This window comes from Haematobia irritans, chromosome 5, assembly GCF_050003625.1.
Source record: "Haematobia irritans isolate KBUSLIRL chromosome 5, ASM5000362v1, whole genome shotgun sequence".
NCBI classification, from domain to species: Eukaryota; Metazoa; Arthropoda; class Insecta; order Diptera; family Muscidae; genus Haematobia; species Haematobia irritans.
In genome coordinates, this window is record NC_134401.1 from 38,282,160 (window position 1) to 38,301,915 (window position 19,756).

General features: G+C 30.9%; 1 protein-coding gene across 1 annotated transcript; it reads left to right on the top strand.

Annotated features, from left to right (window-relative positions):
* Positions 1–1,955: 1,955 nt before the first annotated feature.
* LOC142239048 (F-box only protein 39) lies at positions 1,956–19,753 on the top strand (the record flags this gene model as incomplete). The annotated part of the gene is given in 6 exon segments (XM_075310813.1): positions 1,956–2,219; positions 9,412–9,563; positions 9,623–10,216; positions 10,286–10,555; positions 19,193–19,357; positions 19,432–19,753. Coding segments are annotated over 6 exon segments (1,536 nt in total). The 3' UTR covers positions 19,711–19,753.
* Between the last annotated feature and the right edge of the window lie 3 nt (positions 19,754–19,756).

Sequence of the window (19,756 nt, forward strand, 5' to 3'; positions counted from 1 at the left end):
TATAATTATATATATATAATATATATAAATAATTTATATAATATATATATATATATATATATATATATATATATAAATTATTTATATAAATTATAAATATATAATGTAATATAACAATAATTTATTTTTAATAATTTAATTTAATATTTTGTAATATATACAATTTTTCATTTAATTTAAAATGTTAATTTATTTTTATAATGAATTATAAATGTGTAATTTAATAAGTTATTAATTTAATGTATTTATTATTAATTATTATAATTATTTAATTTCGCGTGTTTTAAATAGCTTATAGGTTTTTATTGAAATTGTCCTTTTCTTCCCTTAAAACAAAACCAAGTTTGAATTAGTCTAAATCATAAAATTTTATATTTTAAATTAACCTAAAATAGCTTAATTTAATTTAATCTAGTTTTTTATAATAATTATTTCTTTTTTATATAAATATAAATTATAAATATATAATATAATAATAATTTATAACTAATAATTATAATTATACTAACTTATCTAATTTAATAGTTTGTAATATATATGTATATTTAAATTTTTGTAATATATCATTAAATTTAAAATTTTAATTTATATAAAAATAAAAAAATATGTAATATAATAATTATTTAATTTAATGTATTTATATTAATTGCTTTAACTATTAAATTACATCTTTGTTACTATTGTAATTTCCTATAGTTTTTATAGGCCTTGCCCCTTTACCCTTTACCACATTTCCCCCTCCTTAAATCATTTCTACAAGTTAATTAGAAAGAAATGTCTCCCTCTTCAACCACATTTGTTTATATTTTTTGTATATGGGGAATATCGATCATTAACAACAAAATTTACCACAATATTGCCCTTCAAAATTGTGCCCTCCAATAAAAAAAAAAAAACAATAGTGAAACTTATTTCAATCTCCTCCCATCATTGTATTGGACAGATGGAGGATTGAGAATGGTTGGTCGGTCGGTCATATGAATAGCACACAAATCAATCAACACCACGATAAGGCAGGAGATAACGCGTGCTAGCTGTGGTCATGGTATGATGCAGTAAAAACCACACAAAATCGCATAAAATTACACATAAATAAACATAAAATGGATATTTCCTAGAATTAGAGAGAAAGGGGGACATAGAGAAGGAAAGAGAGGAAGAAAAACAAAATCAAATCAAACGAAGGGAAATTCAAAATATCGAGGCAGAATATTTTGAAATCAAAAGCCAGCTGATCAGCCAGTGTTGATTTGGGAAAGAAGCGAGCAAAACAAACGGATAAAAACAAATTAAAATTTCGAAAAAAAAATAGTTTTATATCAAGTTCTTATTTTTTATATGTTTTATATTTTTTTTTATTTTTCATTTTTGTACATTTTTTTTTTTAATTTTGTTAATGTGAAAATCTCTAACCAATAAACTTTACCAAAAGACTTTATTCTTTCATATCCCCTCGAAATGAGGTGAAAACTCTTTGAATCGTTTCTTGTCGTCACCGAAATAGAAACCACGATGACGACTATGGGTATTTCGCTTTATAGTTTAATAGAATCACAATCTGAACGGTAAAATACAAATTTTGTAATTGTTTCAAAAAAAAAGAAACTATACACAAAATTTATTTTTAAAATAAACAGTTTTTCTTCTCAGCGAGTAACGATTGCCTTACCCCACCTCTTCATCAGCCTTAATAAAATCTAAAAAAAAAATCTCAAATAAACACAAGAAAACTAAGCAGTTTTAATGAGCAACATTATTTTGAAAAAAAAAAATACAAAATGGAAAAACATTTCACCACAAAAGCAAATCTCTACGAAAATTCTCTAAGAAAAATTTTGGCAGTCGAATTTTTGCAGCGATACGCGACGAATCGGGCCAACGAACAGGCAAGAAGGCATCCAAGTGGGAGTGAAAAAAAAGTGAAATTAGTATAAATGTGAAATTTTTAGAAATTTTTGAAAAATCAAAAGAATTAAAAAATATTCAACAAATAAAATCTATACCAATGAAATAATCAGAAAAAATAAATTAAATAAAAATTTTCAAAATCCCTTAAATGAAATTGTCGAAAAACTCCATTTAAATAGATTTTCTATTTTTGGTATTAATTTTAAAAAGTTGAATCTGTTACAAACGAGACATCATGGCGACTTTAGCTTTACGCACCGGCAAGGAAATTATGCACAATGCCGGTTGGGTGCTGGATGAAAATGAGGAAGGTAAGGAATTAATAAAAAAATATATTGAAAAAATCAAAATATTTCAAATTAGGTAATCCTAATATAAATGGTCTCTTTTTTTGGCTAAATTGGGACATATTATTCTATTAAGCTTACATGCTATATTCACCATAGTATATATTTTTCAATTTCATTTCGATTTGAAAATTTGTTATTGCGTAAATATATATTCGTATGTTTGGCCATTTCGATACAAACCAAAAATACAACAATTTTTTTTTTACTGAGAGACAGGGAGAGAGAGGGAGATGACTGAAGAGAGAAATGATAATAGCTTATTTTGTTTAGATCCACCAATGTATTCTCCCATTCTCTCAATATTGTTTTTATTTATTTTGATTAGAATTGTTTTTTTTTGTTATAAATTATGTCTAAACACTGCTACTAATCTTTATTAATGTGTAGTTATAAAAGTATATTTTGTTTAATACATTACAAAAAAAAACACCAATATTTTAACACATAATTTGTTTTTACAATTTGTCCAAAATAGTGCTATCTGTAAACAATTACTCCTTTGTAGTGTAACTACAAAAATTAGGCATTAGGTTCAGGACCAAAAGTAAACGAGTTAGAAGGCTTTTTAGAAATCAAAGCAAGTGAACGGTCATATGGAGGCTACATTTAATTTTACACCGATACAGTTCGCGTTCGCAACGCATTCCCCGAAGTGGTCTCTTGAGTTTAGGGAATAGCCAGAAATCACACGGAGCCAAATCAAGCGAGTGGGGTGGAGCAGAACGATATTTATTCAATTTTTATAAAAATCACAAGGTGCTGTCTTGGTCCTTTGGTAAATATATGGCAAAAAATTTAAGTCGTAAAAATTTTACTCGACTCCGGCTAAACTAAATTTTTTAAACACATCACATTTTTGTAACTAAACAGATTTTTACGCAAATTAGTTTCCATTGCGTTATTCATTCGATCAATGTACGGTATAACTATAAATGAAAAGCAACATCCAATTACGGAGAACGCTTTATGTTTCCAAGAATTTTAGACTAGCAACTGGGCTGAATCGATCCATTTTAATGTCCACCACCATAACAATTTATTTGAAATATTTCAAACAAAAAATTTAATTTTAAGACCATATACCTATATATGTTACATATGTCGAAGATTGGCAGAAAATTGTTACAAAATTTTATTTCTATAGAAAAATTTATCAACATTTTATTTTGTCAAAATTTTATTTCTATAGAAATTTTTGCAGTAGAAAAATTTTATTGCTGTAGAAATTTTTGTCAAAATTTTATTTCTATAGAAAATTTTGTCAAAATTTTATTTCTATAGAAAATTTTGTCAAAATTTTATTTCTATAGAAAATTTTGTCAAAATTTTATTTCTATAGAACATTTTGTCAAAATTATATTTCTATAGAAAATTTTTTCAAAATTTTATTTCTATAGAAAATTTTGTCAAAATTATATTTCTATAGAAAATTTTGTCAAAATTTTATTTCTACACAAAATCTTGTCAAAATTTTGTTTCTATAAAAAACTTTGTCAAAATTTTATTTCTATAGAAAATTTTGTAAAATTATATTTCTATAGAAAAATTTGTCAAAATTTTATTTCTATTGAAAAATTTGTCAAAATTTTATTTCTATTGAAAAATTTGTCAAAATTTTATTTCCATAGAAAATTTTGCAAAATTTTATTTCTATAGAAAATTTTGCATAATTTTTTCAAAATTTTATTTCTATAGAAAATTTTGTCAAAATTTATTTCTATAAAAATTTGTGTCAACATTTTATTGCTGTAGAAATTTTTGTCAAAATTTTATTTCCATAGAAAACTTTGATAAAATTTTATTTCTATAGAAAATTTTGTAGAAATTTTATTTCTATAGAAAATTTTGTAAACCGTTTATTTCTATAGAAAATTTTGCCAAAATTTTATTTCTTTAGAAAATTTAGTAAAAAGTTTATTTCAATAGAAAATTTAGTCAAAATTTTATTTCTATTAAAATTTTTGTCAAAATTTTATTTCTATAAAAAATTTAGTCAAAATTTTATTTCTATAGAAAATTTAGTCAAAATTTTATTTCTATTAAAATTTTTGTCAAAATTTTATTTTTGTTAAAATTTTATTTCTAAAGAAATTTGTATCAACATTTTATTGCTGTAGAAATTTTTGTCAAAATTTTATATCTATAGAAAATTTTGTCAAAATTCTATTTCTATAGAAAATTTCGTCAAAATTTTATTGCTGTAGAAATTTTTGTCAAAATTTTATTTCTATAGAAAATTTTGTAAAAAATTTATTTCTATAGACAATTTTGTCAAAATTTTATTTCTATAGAAAATTTTGTAAAAATTTTATTTCTGTAGAAAATTTTGTCAAAATATTATTTCTATAAAAAATGTTGTCAAAATTTTATTCCTATAGAAAATTTTGTCATAATTTTATTTCCAAGGAAATTTTGTCAAAATTTTATTTCCATAGAAAATTTTATCAATATTTTATATCTATAGAAAATTTTGTAAAAATTTTATTTTGTCAAAATATTATTTCTATAAAAAATTTATTCAAAATATTATTTCTATAGAAAATTTTGTCACAATTTTATTTCCAAGGAAATTTTGTCAAAATTTAGTTCCATAGAAAATTTTGTCAAAATTTTATTTCTATAGAAAATTTTGTCAAAATTTTATTTCTATAGAAACTTTTGTCAAAATTTTATTTCAATAAAAATTTTTGTCAAAATTTATTTCTATAGAAAAATTTTTCAAAATTTTATTTCTATAGAAAATTTTTGTCAAAATTTTATTTCTATAGAAAATTTTATCAAAATTTTATTTCTATAGCAAATTTAGACAAAAATTTATTTCTATAGAAAATTTTGTGAAATTTTATTTCTATAGAAAATTTTGTAAAAATTTTATTTCTATAGAAAATTTTGTGAAAATTTTATTTCTATAGAAAATTTTGTAAACATTTTATTTCTATTAAAATTTTTGTCAAAATTTTATTTCTATAGAATTTGTGTCAACATTTTATTGCTGTAGAAATTTTTGTCAAAATTTTAATTCTATAGAAAACTTTGATAAAATTTTATTTCTATAGAAAATTTTGTAAAAATTTTATTTCTATAGAAAATTTTGTAAAAATTTTATTTCTATAGAAAATTTTGTAAAAATTTTATTTCTATAGAAAATTTTGTAAAACGTTTATTTGTATAGAAAATTTTGTCAAAATTTTATTTCTATAGAAAATTTGTCAAAATCTTATATCTATAGATATTTTAGTCAAAATTTAATTTCTATAGAAAATTTTGCATAATTTTTTCAATATTTTATTTATATAGAAAATTTTGACAAAATTTATTTCTATAGAAAATTTTGCAAAATTTTATTTCTATAGAAAATTTTGTCAAAATTATATTTCTATAGAAAATTTTGTCACAATTTTATTTCTATAGAAAAATTTGTTAAAATTTTATATCTATAGATATTTTGGTGAAAATTTTATTTCTATAGAAAATTTTGTCACAATTTTATTTCTATAGAAAATTTTGTAAAAATTTTATTTCATTCGTTTTGTTTGTTATTGTTAGATTAGGTTAAGTGGCAGCCCGATGTATCAGGCTTACTTAGACTATTCAGTCCATTGTGATACCACACTGGTGAACTTCTCTCTTATCACTGACTGCTGCCGATTCCATGTTAAGCTCAATGACAAGGGACCTCCTTTTTATAGCCGAGTCCGAACGGCGTTCCACATTGCAGTGAAACCACTTAGAGAAGCTTTGAAACACTCAGAAATGTCACCAGCATTACTGAGGTGGAATAATCCACCGCTGAAAAACTTTTTGGTGTCGGTCGAAGCAGGAATCGAACCCACGACCTTGTGTATGCAAGGCGGGAATGCTAACCATTACACCACGGTGGCTATCTTATATCTATAGATATTTTAGTCAAAATTTAATTTCTATAGAAAATTTTGCATAATTTTTTCAATATTTTATTTATATAGAAAATTTTGACAAAATTTATTTCTATAGAAAATTTTGCAAAATTTTATTTCTATAGAAAATTTTGTCAAAATTATATTTCTATAGAAAATTTTGTCACAATTTTATTTCTATAGAAAAATTTGTTAAAATTTTATATCTATAGATATTTTGGTGAAAATTTTATTTCTATAGAAAATTTTGTCACAATTTTATTTCTATAGAAAATTTTGTAAAAATTTTATTTCATTCGTTTTGTTTGTTATTGTTAGATTAGGTTAAGTGGCAGCCCGATGTATCAGGCTTACTTAGACTATTCAGTCCATTGTGATACCACACTGGTGAACTTCTCTCTTATCACTGACTGCTGCCGATTCCATGTTAAGCTCAATGACAAGGGACCTCCTTTTTATAGCCGAGTCCGAACGGCGTTCCACATTGCAGTGAAACCACTTAGAGAAGCTTTGAAACACTCAGAAATGTCACCAGCATTACTGAGGTGGAATAATCCACCGCTGAAAAACTTTTTGGTGTCGGTCGAAGCAGGAATCGAACCCACGACCTTGTGTATGCAAGGCGGGAATGCTAACCATTACACCACGGTGGCTATTGTTGGTTTCTCTACAATCATTATTGTTGTTCTTGATCTCAGCTTAAAACCATGCATTGACTTAACTACAAGTGTAGTTTAACCAACAGAGAAAAAGTATGCTTGTCAAATTTATTTGGGCAAAGCCCTAAAGACTGCAAGATGGTTGAATGTACAGCTGTTTCGGAATTACCACATTCCTCATCAGCATCCTCTACTTGCAACAAAACTATCAACCAATTATCAGAATAAATTCGGTTAATTCACTCAACCCAAAGTGAACTACACTTGAACCTTCCGAAAAAACTACATTCAAATCGATGATTTGGGTTTTGCACAGGAAAAGAGATATGCTTGCAAATTTGTTAGGGCAGTAGCCGAATATCAAACCTTTTTTCGTACGATTCCCAAAATTAGTAAGAATGGCCATGATTTGGCGCCATTGATTTTCTTCTTTACTTTTAGTTCATTGTTATTCTGTGAGAAGTTATAATTTCGTGAGTTGTAAAGGGTGATTTGTTAAGAGCTTGATAACTTTAAAAAAAAAAAAACGCCTAAAAAATCTCATCGGTTCTTTATTTGAAACGTTAGATTGGTCCATGACATTTACTTTTTGAAGATAATTTCATTTAAATGTTGACCGCGGCTGCGTCTTAGGTGGTCCATTCGGAAAGTCCAATTTTGGGCAACTTTTTCGAGCATTTCGGCCGGAATAGCCCGAATTTCTTCGGAAATGTTGTCTTCCAAAGCTGGAATAGTTGCTGGCTTATTTCTGTAGACTTTAGACTTGACGTAGCCCCACAAAAAATAGTCTAAAGGCGTCAAATCGCATGATCTTGGTGGCCAACTTACCGGTCCATTTCTTGAGATGAATTGTTCTCCGAAGTTTTCCCTCAAAATGGCCATAGAATCGCGAGCTGTGTGGCATGTAGCGCCATCTTGTTGAAACCACATGTCAACCAAGTTCAGTTCTTCCATTTTTGGCAACAAAAAGTTTGTTAGCATCGAACGATAGCGATCGCCATTCACCGTAACGTTGCGTCCAACAGCATCTTTGAAAAAATACGGTCCAATGATTCCACCAGCGTACAAACCACACCAAACAGTGCATTTTTCGGGATGCATGGGCAGTTCTTGAACGGCTTCTGGTTGCTCTTCACTCCAAATGCGGCAATTTTGCTTATTTACGTAGCCATTCAACCAGAAATGAGCCTCATCGCTGAACAAAATTTGTCGATAAAAAAGCGGATTTTCTGCCAACTTTTCTAGGGCCCATTCACTGAAAATTCGACGTTGTGGCTCGTTAGTAAGTCTATTCATGATGAAATGTCAAAGCATACTGAGCATCTTTCTCTTTGACACCATGTCTGAAATCCCACGTGATCTGTCAAATACTAATGCATGAAAATCCTAACCTCAAAAGAATCACCCTTTAGGTAAAAAGTAGTCCAATAAATATTCCTGGTTTTAACAACGTTTTGTGGAAATCTCAAAATGTGGAGTACAATTTAGTTCAATTTTATAACAAGCCAGTTAATTCTTTCCTATAAAACAGTTCACTTTTTTGTATAGCGTAATTATTCTCATATTTCCCTGAAATTGGAAATCTAGAGATATTTGAGGTCTACCAAGTCGTGTGTCGAATTTGGTTTATGGTGTGCTATTACACCATAAACCAACTTTGGAAAAAATTTCTATAGAAATAAAATTTTGACAAAATTATCTATATAAATAAAATTTTGACAAAATTTTCTATAGAAATAAAATTTTGACAAAATTTTCTATAGAAATAAAATTTTGACAAAATTTTCTATGGAAATAAAATTTTGACAAAATTTTCTATAGAAATAAAATTTTGACAAAATTATCCATAGAAATAAAATTTTGGCCAAATTTTCTATAGAAATAAAATTTTGACAAAATTTTCTATAGAAATACAATTTTGACAAAATTTTCTATCGAAATAAAATTTTGACAAAATTTTCTGTAGAAATAAAATTTTGACAAAATTTTCTATAGAAATACAATTTTGACAAAATTTTCTATAGAAATAAAATTTTGACAACATTTTCTATAGAAATAACATTTTGACAAAATTTTCTATAGAAATAACATTCTGACAAAATTTTCTATAGAAATAAAATTTTGACAAAATTTTCTGTAGATGATTTGTTTGTTTGGTAGATTATTTTTAGCTCGAGTGGCAACCGTGCTCCCATCCCAAATTTGACTTTCGGGCCTCCTAAAGGACAAAAATATATCCGATACGTTTGAAAGTTAGTGTACGATGTCCGTATATGCGCTCTAACTACCGTGTCAAAATTTGTCCATATTGGCTTTTTTATATATATCCCCCGGTATAAATTGGCCCGAAGGTTTTAATTTTGAGCCTCATGGAGCAAAAAAATTCACCTCATGTGGATCGATTTTCCAATTTGACTCCTTTATTTGTATCATTTATAAGATTTTCCTGCAATTAGAATTTCAATGCACCGGGATGCACTTAAAATTCCCTAGTATCATTTAAGCCAATGTGCAGATTTGATTTGGCTCATAGCTTTATTATTTAAAGTTAACAGATTTGTATATATGTTTTCGTATAACTTTGTTCACCTCTTTCAGCCTGCTATATTGATATTGTGGATGAAAATGATGATGGAGCAACGAGCGATGATGAAAATCGTGTCTATTCAGAATGGAACAATTTACCAGATATTATATTGGAACAAATTTTCACATATCTCAAACCTCGTGAACGTTACTACGCCAGTTTGGTAAGTTCCAATAGAGCACACAACAACAAAACTGACCATGACTTCTATTCCCATTCCAGGTCTGCAAAGGATGGCAAAGGGCATTCTATTTACCCACAGTTTGGAGTAATTTTGTGGTAGATGATTGTACTTTGACCCGTCAGAGGTACAACTATTATTCCGGATGGCAATATTGTCTCGATCATATGCGAACACAAAATTGTTTGGCTCGTATCGGACGACATCTGAGAGGTGTAGAATTTCGACCGGAAATTTCATTTAACAACATTTTCCAGTTTATGACTCTATTGACTTGGAGCATAAAAATGGGTAAGGCTGCAGATGGTCCATCAGATATGAAGGGGATGGGATCGCGTATACGTTCCCTAACCTATCTATTTCCCTGTAATATGGCTCAAGCCAATGATCCGGAAGGTATAAAACTTTTCGGTACTGGAGGTCAACTGCTGAAGGGTCTCAAGGATTTATTGTCGCAATTAACTGACTTGCGTACTTTGAAATTAATTGATTTTGTATTGGAACGTTATGAGGCCAAACATTTGCTGGATGAAGTCTTGGATGCCTGTTGCACAAAAATGCGTGTTTTGAATATCGTCAATGTCACCTCATTGCATTGTCCCATAATGCATGTGGGTTTATTTTTGAACTTACAGGTGAGCTGGAGAGAGGAAGTGAAATTATTTTAAGATTAAAAATTTTTTGGTTTCTTTTTTGTGGAATAGGAACTTACCATTTCTCCCCAAAATATTGATGATGATGTCCTTATGCTATTGGCTGATACCCAACTGAAACATTTACATCTCCTGCAAAATTGTTATACGGTCTCCTATTTGACCATATCTCATTGTAGTGTTAAGGCTTGGCGTATCCTGAAACGTGATAATCCCAAGTTGAAAGTCCATTTACGTTTGGAATCATTGAATGATGGTGAAGTGGTCTTTCAACCGGAAGCTCCTATTTATAGTGTAACATATAGATCACCAAAGACAATGGTAAGTGATAGCATTTAGTCCATTATAGTTCCATAAAAAACTCATTTCACACAGACACCACTCAGTTGTCTTAAAGTAGGTAACATAGGTAGCATAGTAGCACTCAGTGGTTTCTGAGTACCTATAGTTGACGGAATGGGAACCCCGAATAAGGGCCCCATAATGTGGAAATCCAAAACGGATGTCTTTTCGCCATTAAAAAAATCTGTAATAAAGGATGAGCACAAACAAACTCTAATGACACGTTTCTTTTGTATTCATCCATGACTCCTAGTGGGTCAATGACTCTTAGTGACAATCCTGGCGGTATGAAAATGGGCAAGGCCGTATTCAGGGGGGTGGGGATGAGGGGGATCAAACCCCCCCCGAAATGAATGAATATTTTTATATAAATAAATATATATTTTTAGCTGCATAGAAAAATCTTATCGAAGATGTTGAAAAAAGCTGGAGGTTTTATTTTGAAAAACGCTTATCTATAAAACTTGCACAAATCATAGAATACTAGTTGAAAAGCCCGTCAAACGACGGTCGAAAAAAAAAAAACAAATTATTTTTGTTCTCGCACCACAAATTTCATTTTTGGAAAATGTATTTCTGCTTTTTATGTGTATTTGTTGTTCTTTTTGTGAACATGACTCGCTTTGTTTGGCCATAGCAACAACAACGAAACAGCCAAACACACATGTGTAAATGAAATGGCGCAAAACCTGCGAAAAGAACCTGCCTAATTCAGCGATGGAAGCCATAAAGAGATTTTTCCAAACGTGCATATTCTTTTAAAAATTTTGGTCACTTTGCCAGTTACTCAGGGACGGAAAATACAATTTTTAAGAAAGTACAAAAAAGGTATTTTTTGAGCGGAAAGGTACTTTTTACTAAATTTCAACGAAAATTTCACTGGAAGATTGTTGCCAAGAGACTGAATTTTAAAGAAAATAAAATTTTGACAAAATTTTCTATAGAAATAAAATTTTGCAAAAATTTCCTATAGAAATAAAATTTTTACAAAATTTTCAATTGAAATAAAATTTTGACAAAATTTTCTATAAAAATAAAATTTTGCAAAAATTCTATATAGAAATAAAATGTTGACAACTATTTCTACCGACATAAAAAATCGATAATATAGAATCGCATTCTTTTTTCGATTAAAACTTTCTTGAAATTCAATAAAATCCTGTTTTTGACTATGTCTTTTACAAAATCGAGATTTTCTTCCCACATGAACATGTCTGTTTTGCCACATTTGTAAAAGACTATTAGCAAATAAGGTTGATAAAGACTTTCTCAAAATATTAAAATATTTTGTCAAAGCTATTGTACCATAAATCTGATATCGACTCAAAAATGTCTACACAAAAGGTACTAAATCATTCGCGGGGGTACTACGGTACTGACCGGGGTGAAAAAGGTTTGAAAAAAGTACTATAGTACTGCATTTTCCATCCCTGCAGTTACTACGTGCTCATCCGAACGTTCATTTTCAACAATTGAGAGATTAAAGACGTATCTTAGAAATTCGACTAGCGAGAGTAGACTCAAAGGATTGGCATTAATGTCGGTTCATCGCCGAATAAATGTGCCGACTGAAGAAGTCATTGATTTATTTGCTGCCCAAAAAGCCCGTCGGCTCAATTTAATATTATAACAAGTATATATAGCACTAAGTTCGGCCGGGCCGAATCTTAAATACCCACCACCATGAACCAAATATTAGGGTTTCCTTTGAAATTTCAGGAGGGCTTGAGGACTTGAGGATATTCCCGAAGATAAATTTAAAGATTTCACCTACGAGGACTATATCAGATTCTGGATTTATAAGAATCATTTTTGTTTGAGTTTTAAAGGAATCATTAACATCTCATGTAAGTGTGCAAGAAAATTATAAAATAAAGTCTTGATTTGAAATCTTAAATCTGTAGAAGTAAAATCTGGAAATTTTACATTGAGTTTCAAACAATTTTCATGATCAGTGCGCCTTCTACGCCCTCAAGAAGTGAAGTCGGTCTATATGGAGCCATTACCAAATGGATCGATAAAAACTTAATCCGATACACGTTTTTGTGAGCCTAAAATACCAGAATATTTACAATTTCAGGCAAATCAGATAAAAACTACGGTTTCTAGAAACCCAAGGAGTTAAATCGGGAGATCGTTCTTATGGGGGCTATACTAAAATATGGACCGATACTCACCGTTTTCGGCACACCTCTTTATGACCCGAAAATACCTCTAGATTTCCAATTTCAGGCAAATAGGATAAAAACTTCGGATTCTAGAAGCCCAAGAAGTAAAATCTTGAAATCGGTCTATATGGGGGCTATACCAAAATATGGACCGATACTCACCATTTTCGGCACACCTCTTTATGGTCCTAAAATACCTCTAGATTTCCAATTTCAGACAAATTGGATAAAAACTACGGTTTCTATAAGCCCAAGACCCCAAATCGGGAGGTCGTTTTATATGGGGACCATACCAAAACATGGACCGATACTCACAATTTTTGGCACACGTATTTGTGGTCCTACAATACCTCTAGATTTCCAATTTCAGGTAAATTGAATAAAATCTGCGGTTTCTATAAGCCCAAGAAGTAAAATCGGGAGATCGGTCTATATGGGGGCTATACCAAAACATGGACCGATAATCACCATTTTTGGCACATCTCTTCATGGCCATAAAATACCTCTAGGTTTCAAATTTCAGGTAAATTGGATAAAAACTACGATTTCTATAAGCCCAAGACCCCAAATCGGGAGGTCGGTTTATATGTGGACTATATCAAAACCTGGACCGATATAGCCCATCTTCGAACTTGACCTGCCTGCAGACAAAAGACGAGTTTGTGCAAAATTTCAGTACGATTGCTTCATTATTGAAGACTGTAGCGTGATTACAACAGACAGACAGATAGACAGACAGACAGACAGACAGACAGACAGACGGACAGACTGACATTGTTATATCGTCTTAGAATTTCTCCCTAATCAAGAATATATATACATTATATAGTCGGAAATCGATATTTCGATGTGTTACAAATGGAATGACAAACTTATTATACCCCCGTCACCATTCTATGGTGGTGGGTATAAAAATATTGTATACATACCTATGCATAAATAAAATTTTCTACACATGAGATTATATGAATATTTTTTTTTTAAAGTTGAACCACCCCCGAATTAAAATCCTGGCTACGGCCTTGAAAATGGGCCCCAGAAAAATCAGCCAAAAATAAAACAGGGCCACAATTGTAGGTCAACGCTTCGTAATCAATATAAGCCCTATGAAAATTAGACAAAACGTTAATGAAGCATGAAAATCGATCCAAAATAAATCTGGGGCTCTTTCTCTTTGATTGAACTTATGGAAAAAAATAAATTAAAAATCAGTACTCAGTACGAATCTCTTAGGAATCGCTTTAGCTTACTTTAGACTATGTCCATGGAAGAATGCCTTCAGCCTCGGGCCGATTTGCTTCATGCTTCAGTTATTTTGTTGTTGAGGCTTATTTTCATGGAGCTCATATTCATTTTGAAGCGTAGCTCCAAAATTTGACCAACATCTAAAGTCGATTAGCTAGATTGTGAAAAAAATTATAAAAGTCGATTTTAAAGACCAAAAAAGACGAGTTCGACTGCTTGACTAGGGATTGTAATCAGAAATGATCGAAAATTCGACTTTTCCAAATTTTGAGAAAGTCTAAAAGTCGAATTTTCAAAATTTTGCAAAGTTGACTTTTTCAACTTTTGAAAAGTATCCTATATTTTTGTAGCATTCGACATTTCAAAATATTTTTCAAAAATCGAGTCTTTGAATTTCTCAAATTTTCAAAATTTTCTTTTTAGAAATTTGTAAAAATAGAAGTTTAAACCTTTTTTTAATTGGGAAATTTTTTTTTTAACTTTTGATCTTTTTTTAACATTTTCCAAAGCTTGGACTTTTAGAATTTTCGGCATTTCTCAAAGTCCAAAAAGTCGAGTTCTCTTTTGTGCAAAATTTGAAAAGTAGACTTTCGTTTTTTTTTTTTTGTAAATTTTTAAGCCGACTTTTCTAGTTTTGGACTTTTTGAAAGTCTGGAAACTCGAATTTTAGACATTGTGAGTTTTGCTCTTTTGAGTTCAAGTTTTTGATTTGTTTTTATACCCTGCGCCACACTGTGGAACAGGGTTTTATAAGTTAGTGCATATGTTTGCAACACCCAGAAGGAGACGAAATAGGCACATGGTGTCTTTGGCAAAAATGCTCAGGGTGGGCTCCTGAGTCGATATAGCCATGCCCGTCTGTCCGTGAACACATTTTTGTAATCAAAGTCTAGGTCGCAGTTTTAGTCCAATCGACTTCAAATTTGGCACAAGCATGTGTTTTAGCTCAGAATAGAACTCTATTGATTTTCGAAGAAATCGGTTCAGATTTAGATATAGCTCCCATATATAGCTTTCGCCCGATTTACACTCATATGACCACAGAGGCCAATTTTTAACTCCGATTTAGTTGAAATTTTGCACAGAGAGTAGAGTTAGCATTGTAGCTATGCGTGCCAAATTTGGTTGAAATCGGTTCAGATTTAGATATAGCTCCCATATATATGTTTTTCAGATTTCGACAAAAATGGTCAAAATACCAACATTTTCCTTGTAAAATTGACACTGCTTAGTCGAATAGTTGTAAAAATAACTCTAATTTTCCTAAACTTCTAATACATATATATCAAACGATAAATCATAAATAAACCTTTGCGAAGTTTCCTTAAAATTGCTTCAGATTTAAATGTTTCCCAAATTTTTTACTAACATTGTGTTCCACCCTAGTGCATTAGCCGACTTAAATTTTGAGTCTATAGATTTTGTAGATGTCTATCAAATTCTGTCCAGATCGAGTGACAAGGCCGTAGCCAGGATTTTAATTCGGGGGGGGGTTCAACTTTAAAAAAATATTCATATAATCTCATGTGTAGAAAATGTTATTTATGCATAGGTATGTATACAATATTTTTATACCCAGCACCATAGAATGGTGACGGGGGTATAATAAGTTTGTCATTCCGTTTGTAACACATCGAAATATCGATTTCCGACTATATAATGTATATATATTCTTGATCAGGGAGAAACTCTAAGACGATATAACGATGTCCGTCTGTCCGTCTGTCTGTCTGTCTGTTGTAACCACGCTACAGTCTTCAATAATGAAGCAATCGTACTGAAATTTTGCACAAACTCGTCTTTTGTCTGCAGGCAGGTCAAGTTCGAAGATGGGCTATATCGGTCCAGGTTTTGATATAGTCCCCATATAAACCGACCCCCGATTTGGGGTCTTGGGCTTATAGAAATCGTAGTTTTTATCCAATTTGCCTGAAATTTGAAACCTAGAGGTATTTTATGACCATAAAGAGGTGTGCCAAAAATGGTGATTATCGGTCCATGTTTTGGTATAGCCCCCATATAGACCGATCTCCCGATTTTACTTCTTGGGCTTATAGAAACCGCAGTTTTTATTCAATTTACCTGAAATTGGAAATCTAGAGGTATTGTAGGACCACAAATACGTGTGCCAAAAATTGTGAGTATCGATCCATATTTTGGTATAGCCCCCATATAGACCGATCTCCCGATTTTACTTCTTGGGATTATAGAAACCGCAGTTTTTATTCAATTTACCTGAAATTGGAAATCTAGAGGTATTGTAGGACCACAAATACGTGTGCCAAAAATTGTGAGTATCGGTCCATGTTTTGGTATGGTCCCCATAAGAACGATCTCCCGATTTAACTCCTTGGGTTTCTAGAAACCGTCGTTTTTATCTGATTTGCCTGAAATTGTAAATATTATGGAATTTTAGGCTCACAAAAACGTGTATCGGATTAAGTTTTTATCGATCCATTTGGTAATGCCTCCATATAGACCGACTTCACTTCTTGAGGGTGTAGAAGGCGCAATGATCATGAAAATTGCTTGAAACTCAATGTAAAATTTCCAGATTTTACTTCTACAGATTTAAGATTTCAAATCAAGACTTTATTTTATAATTTTCTTGCACACTTACAAGAGATGTTAATGATTCCTTTAAAACTCAAACAAAAATGGTTCTTATAAATCCAGAATCTGATATAGTCCTCATAGGTGAAATCTTTAAATTTATCTTCGGGAATATCCTCAAGTCCTCAAGCCCTCCTGAAATTTCAAAGGAAACCCTAATATTTGGTTCATGGTGGTGGGTATTTAAGATTCGGCCCGGCCGAACTTAGTGCTGTATATACTTGTTATAATATTAAATTGAACCGATGGGCTTTTTGGGCAGCAAATAAATCAATGACTTCTTCAGTCGGCACATTTATTCGGCGATGAACCGACATTAATGCCAATCCTTTGAGTCTACTCTCGCTAGTCGAATTTCTAAGATACGTCTTTAATCTCTTCATTGTTGAAAATGAACGTTCGGATGAGCACGTAGTAACTGCAGGGATGGAAAATGCAGTACTATAGTACTTTTTCAAACCTTTTTCACCCCGGTCAGTACCGTAGTACCCCCGCGAATGATTTAGTACCTTTTGTGTAGACATTTTTGAGTCGATATCAGATTTATGGTACAATAGCTTTGACGAAATATTTTAATATTTTGAGAAAGTCTTTATCAACCTTATTTGCTAATAGTCTTTTACAAATGTGGCAAAACAGACATGTTCATGTTGGAACAAAAACAGGATTTTATTGAACTTCAAGAAAGTTTTAGTCGAAAAAAGAATGCGATTCTATATTATCGATTTTTTATTTCGGTAGAAATAGTTGTCAACATTTTATTTCTATATAGAATTTTTGCAAAATTGTATTTTTATAGAAAATTTTGTCAAAATTTTATTTCAATTGAAAATTTTGTACAAATTTTATTTCTATAGGAAATTTTTGCAAAATTTTATTTCTATAGAAAATTTTGTCAAAATTTTATTTTCTTTAAAATTCAGTCTCTTGACAATAATCTTCCAGTGAAATTTTTGTTGAAATTTAGTAAAAAGTACCTTTCCGCTCAAAAAATACCTTTTTTGTACTCTCTTAAAAATTGTATTTTCCATGCCTGAGTAACTGGCAAAGTGACCACAATTTTTAAAAGAATATGCACGTTTGGAAAAATCTCTTTATTGCTTCCATCGCTGAATTAGGCAGGTTCTTTTCGCAGGTTTTGCGCCATTTCATTTACACATGTGTGTTTGGCTGTTTCGTTGTTGTTCTATGGCCAAACAAAGCGAGTCATGTTCACAAAAAGAACAACAAACACACATAAAAACCAGAAATACATTTTCCAAAAATGAAATTTGTGGTGCGAGAACAAAAATAATTTGTTTTTTCGACCGTCGTTTGACGGGCTTTTCAACTAGTATTCTATGATTTGTGCAAGTTTTATAGGTAAGCGTTTTTCAAAATAAAACCTCCAGCTTTTCTTCAACATCTTCGATAAGATTTTTCTATGCAGCTAAAAATATATATTTATTTATATAAAAAAAATCATTCATTTCGGGGGGGGTTTGATCCCCCTCATCCCCCCCCCTGAATACGGCCTTGTCGAGTGATATTTAAATGTATGTACTTGGGACAAACCTTTATATATAGCCCCCAACACATTTGACGGATGTGATATGGTATCGAAAATTTAGATCTATAAAGTGGTGCATGGTATAATATAGTCGGCCCCGCCCGACTTTAGACTTTCCTTACTTGTTTTTTTAACTTTTGACCTTTTTTTAACATTTGCCAAAGCTTGGACTTTTAGAATTTCCGGCATTTCTCAAAGTCGGAAAAGTCAACCCCCCTTTTGTGCAAAATTTGAAAAGTAGACTTTCATTTTTTTTTTTTGTAAATTTTTAAGTCGACTTTTCTAGATTTGGACTTTTTGAAAGTTTGGAAACTAAAATTTTAGACTTTTGCTAAATCTTGAGTTCAAGTTTTTGATTTGTTTTTATACCCTGCGGCACACTGTGGAACAGGGTATTATAAGTTAGTGCATATGTTTGCAACACCCAGAAGGAGACGAAATGGACACATGGTGTCTTTGGCAAAAATGCTCAGGGTGAGCTCCTGAGTCGATATAGCCACGCCCGTCTGTCCGTCTGTCCGTGAACACATTTTTTGTAATCAAATTCCAAGTCGCAGTTTTAGTCCTTCAAATTTGGCACAAGCATATGTTTTGGCTCAGAATAGAACCATATTGATTTTGGAAGAAATCGGTTCAGATTTAGATATAGCCCCCATATATATCTTTCGCCCGATATGGACTAATACGGTCCCAGAAGCCAGAGTTTTACCCTAATTTGCTTAAAATTTTGCACAAGAAAAACAATTAGTACTATAATCAAGTGTTCCAAATTTTATTGAAATCGGTTCAGATTTAGATATAGCTCCCATATATATCTTTCGTTGAAGCGGTCGTCATTATAATCCTCACGAATTTATCGAGAAGTAGCAACTGTAATAAATGTTTCGTAATATTAACCATCTTTGACAGATTTCATCTCTAAATCACTTAATAAAGTATTTTTTTATATCGTTTGTTTGGATGGATGTACAAAATTTGTTATCGAGTACATTTGTATCCAATTATCTATCTAACCTTTCTTTCCCTCTCTACCTTTTGCAGATACATCCTGATACTCTAATTAAAATGGTTGATCATTACAAAAATACCTTAGCCATTTATAGCTATGAGCTTTTGCCAAAATTTATTAGTCCCAAATCATTTCACAATCGTATCGATTCTCTTATGCTTTTGATTTGTCGGCAATGTTACAATTTACATACATTGGTAAGTGATCTACAAGAAATTAATCCAAGAAATATGAGACTCGTACTAACAGAACAATTTCTCACACATTTCAGGTAATTCGTGAAAAAGTATCCACATCCACAGTGCTTCTCATTGCCCGAACTGCGAAAAATCTTCGCCGTCTCTATGTGCGACGCTTTGCCACTATTATCCGTTGTGATTGGCCTCGCCATCCCGAATGGTCTGATGAATTTCATATATGGCTACGACGCTCCTGCCGTTCCTATGATGCTGTCGAACGAGAAGTTTCACAAATTTTAGGTTATAGCTGGCACTTTTTAAGTGATCAAGAATTTAAAGCCGTAACGGTGGATGTTAAAAGTGAATGGTGAAATAAAATGAATTGTGATATAAGCATAAGGATATATGAGTGTAGAC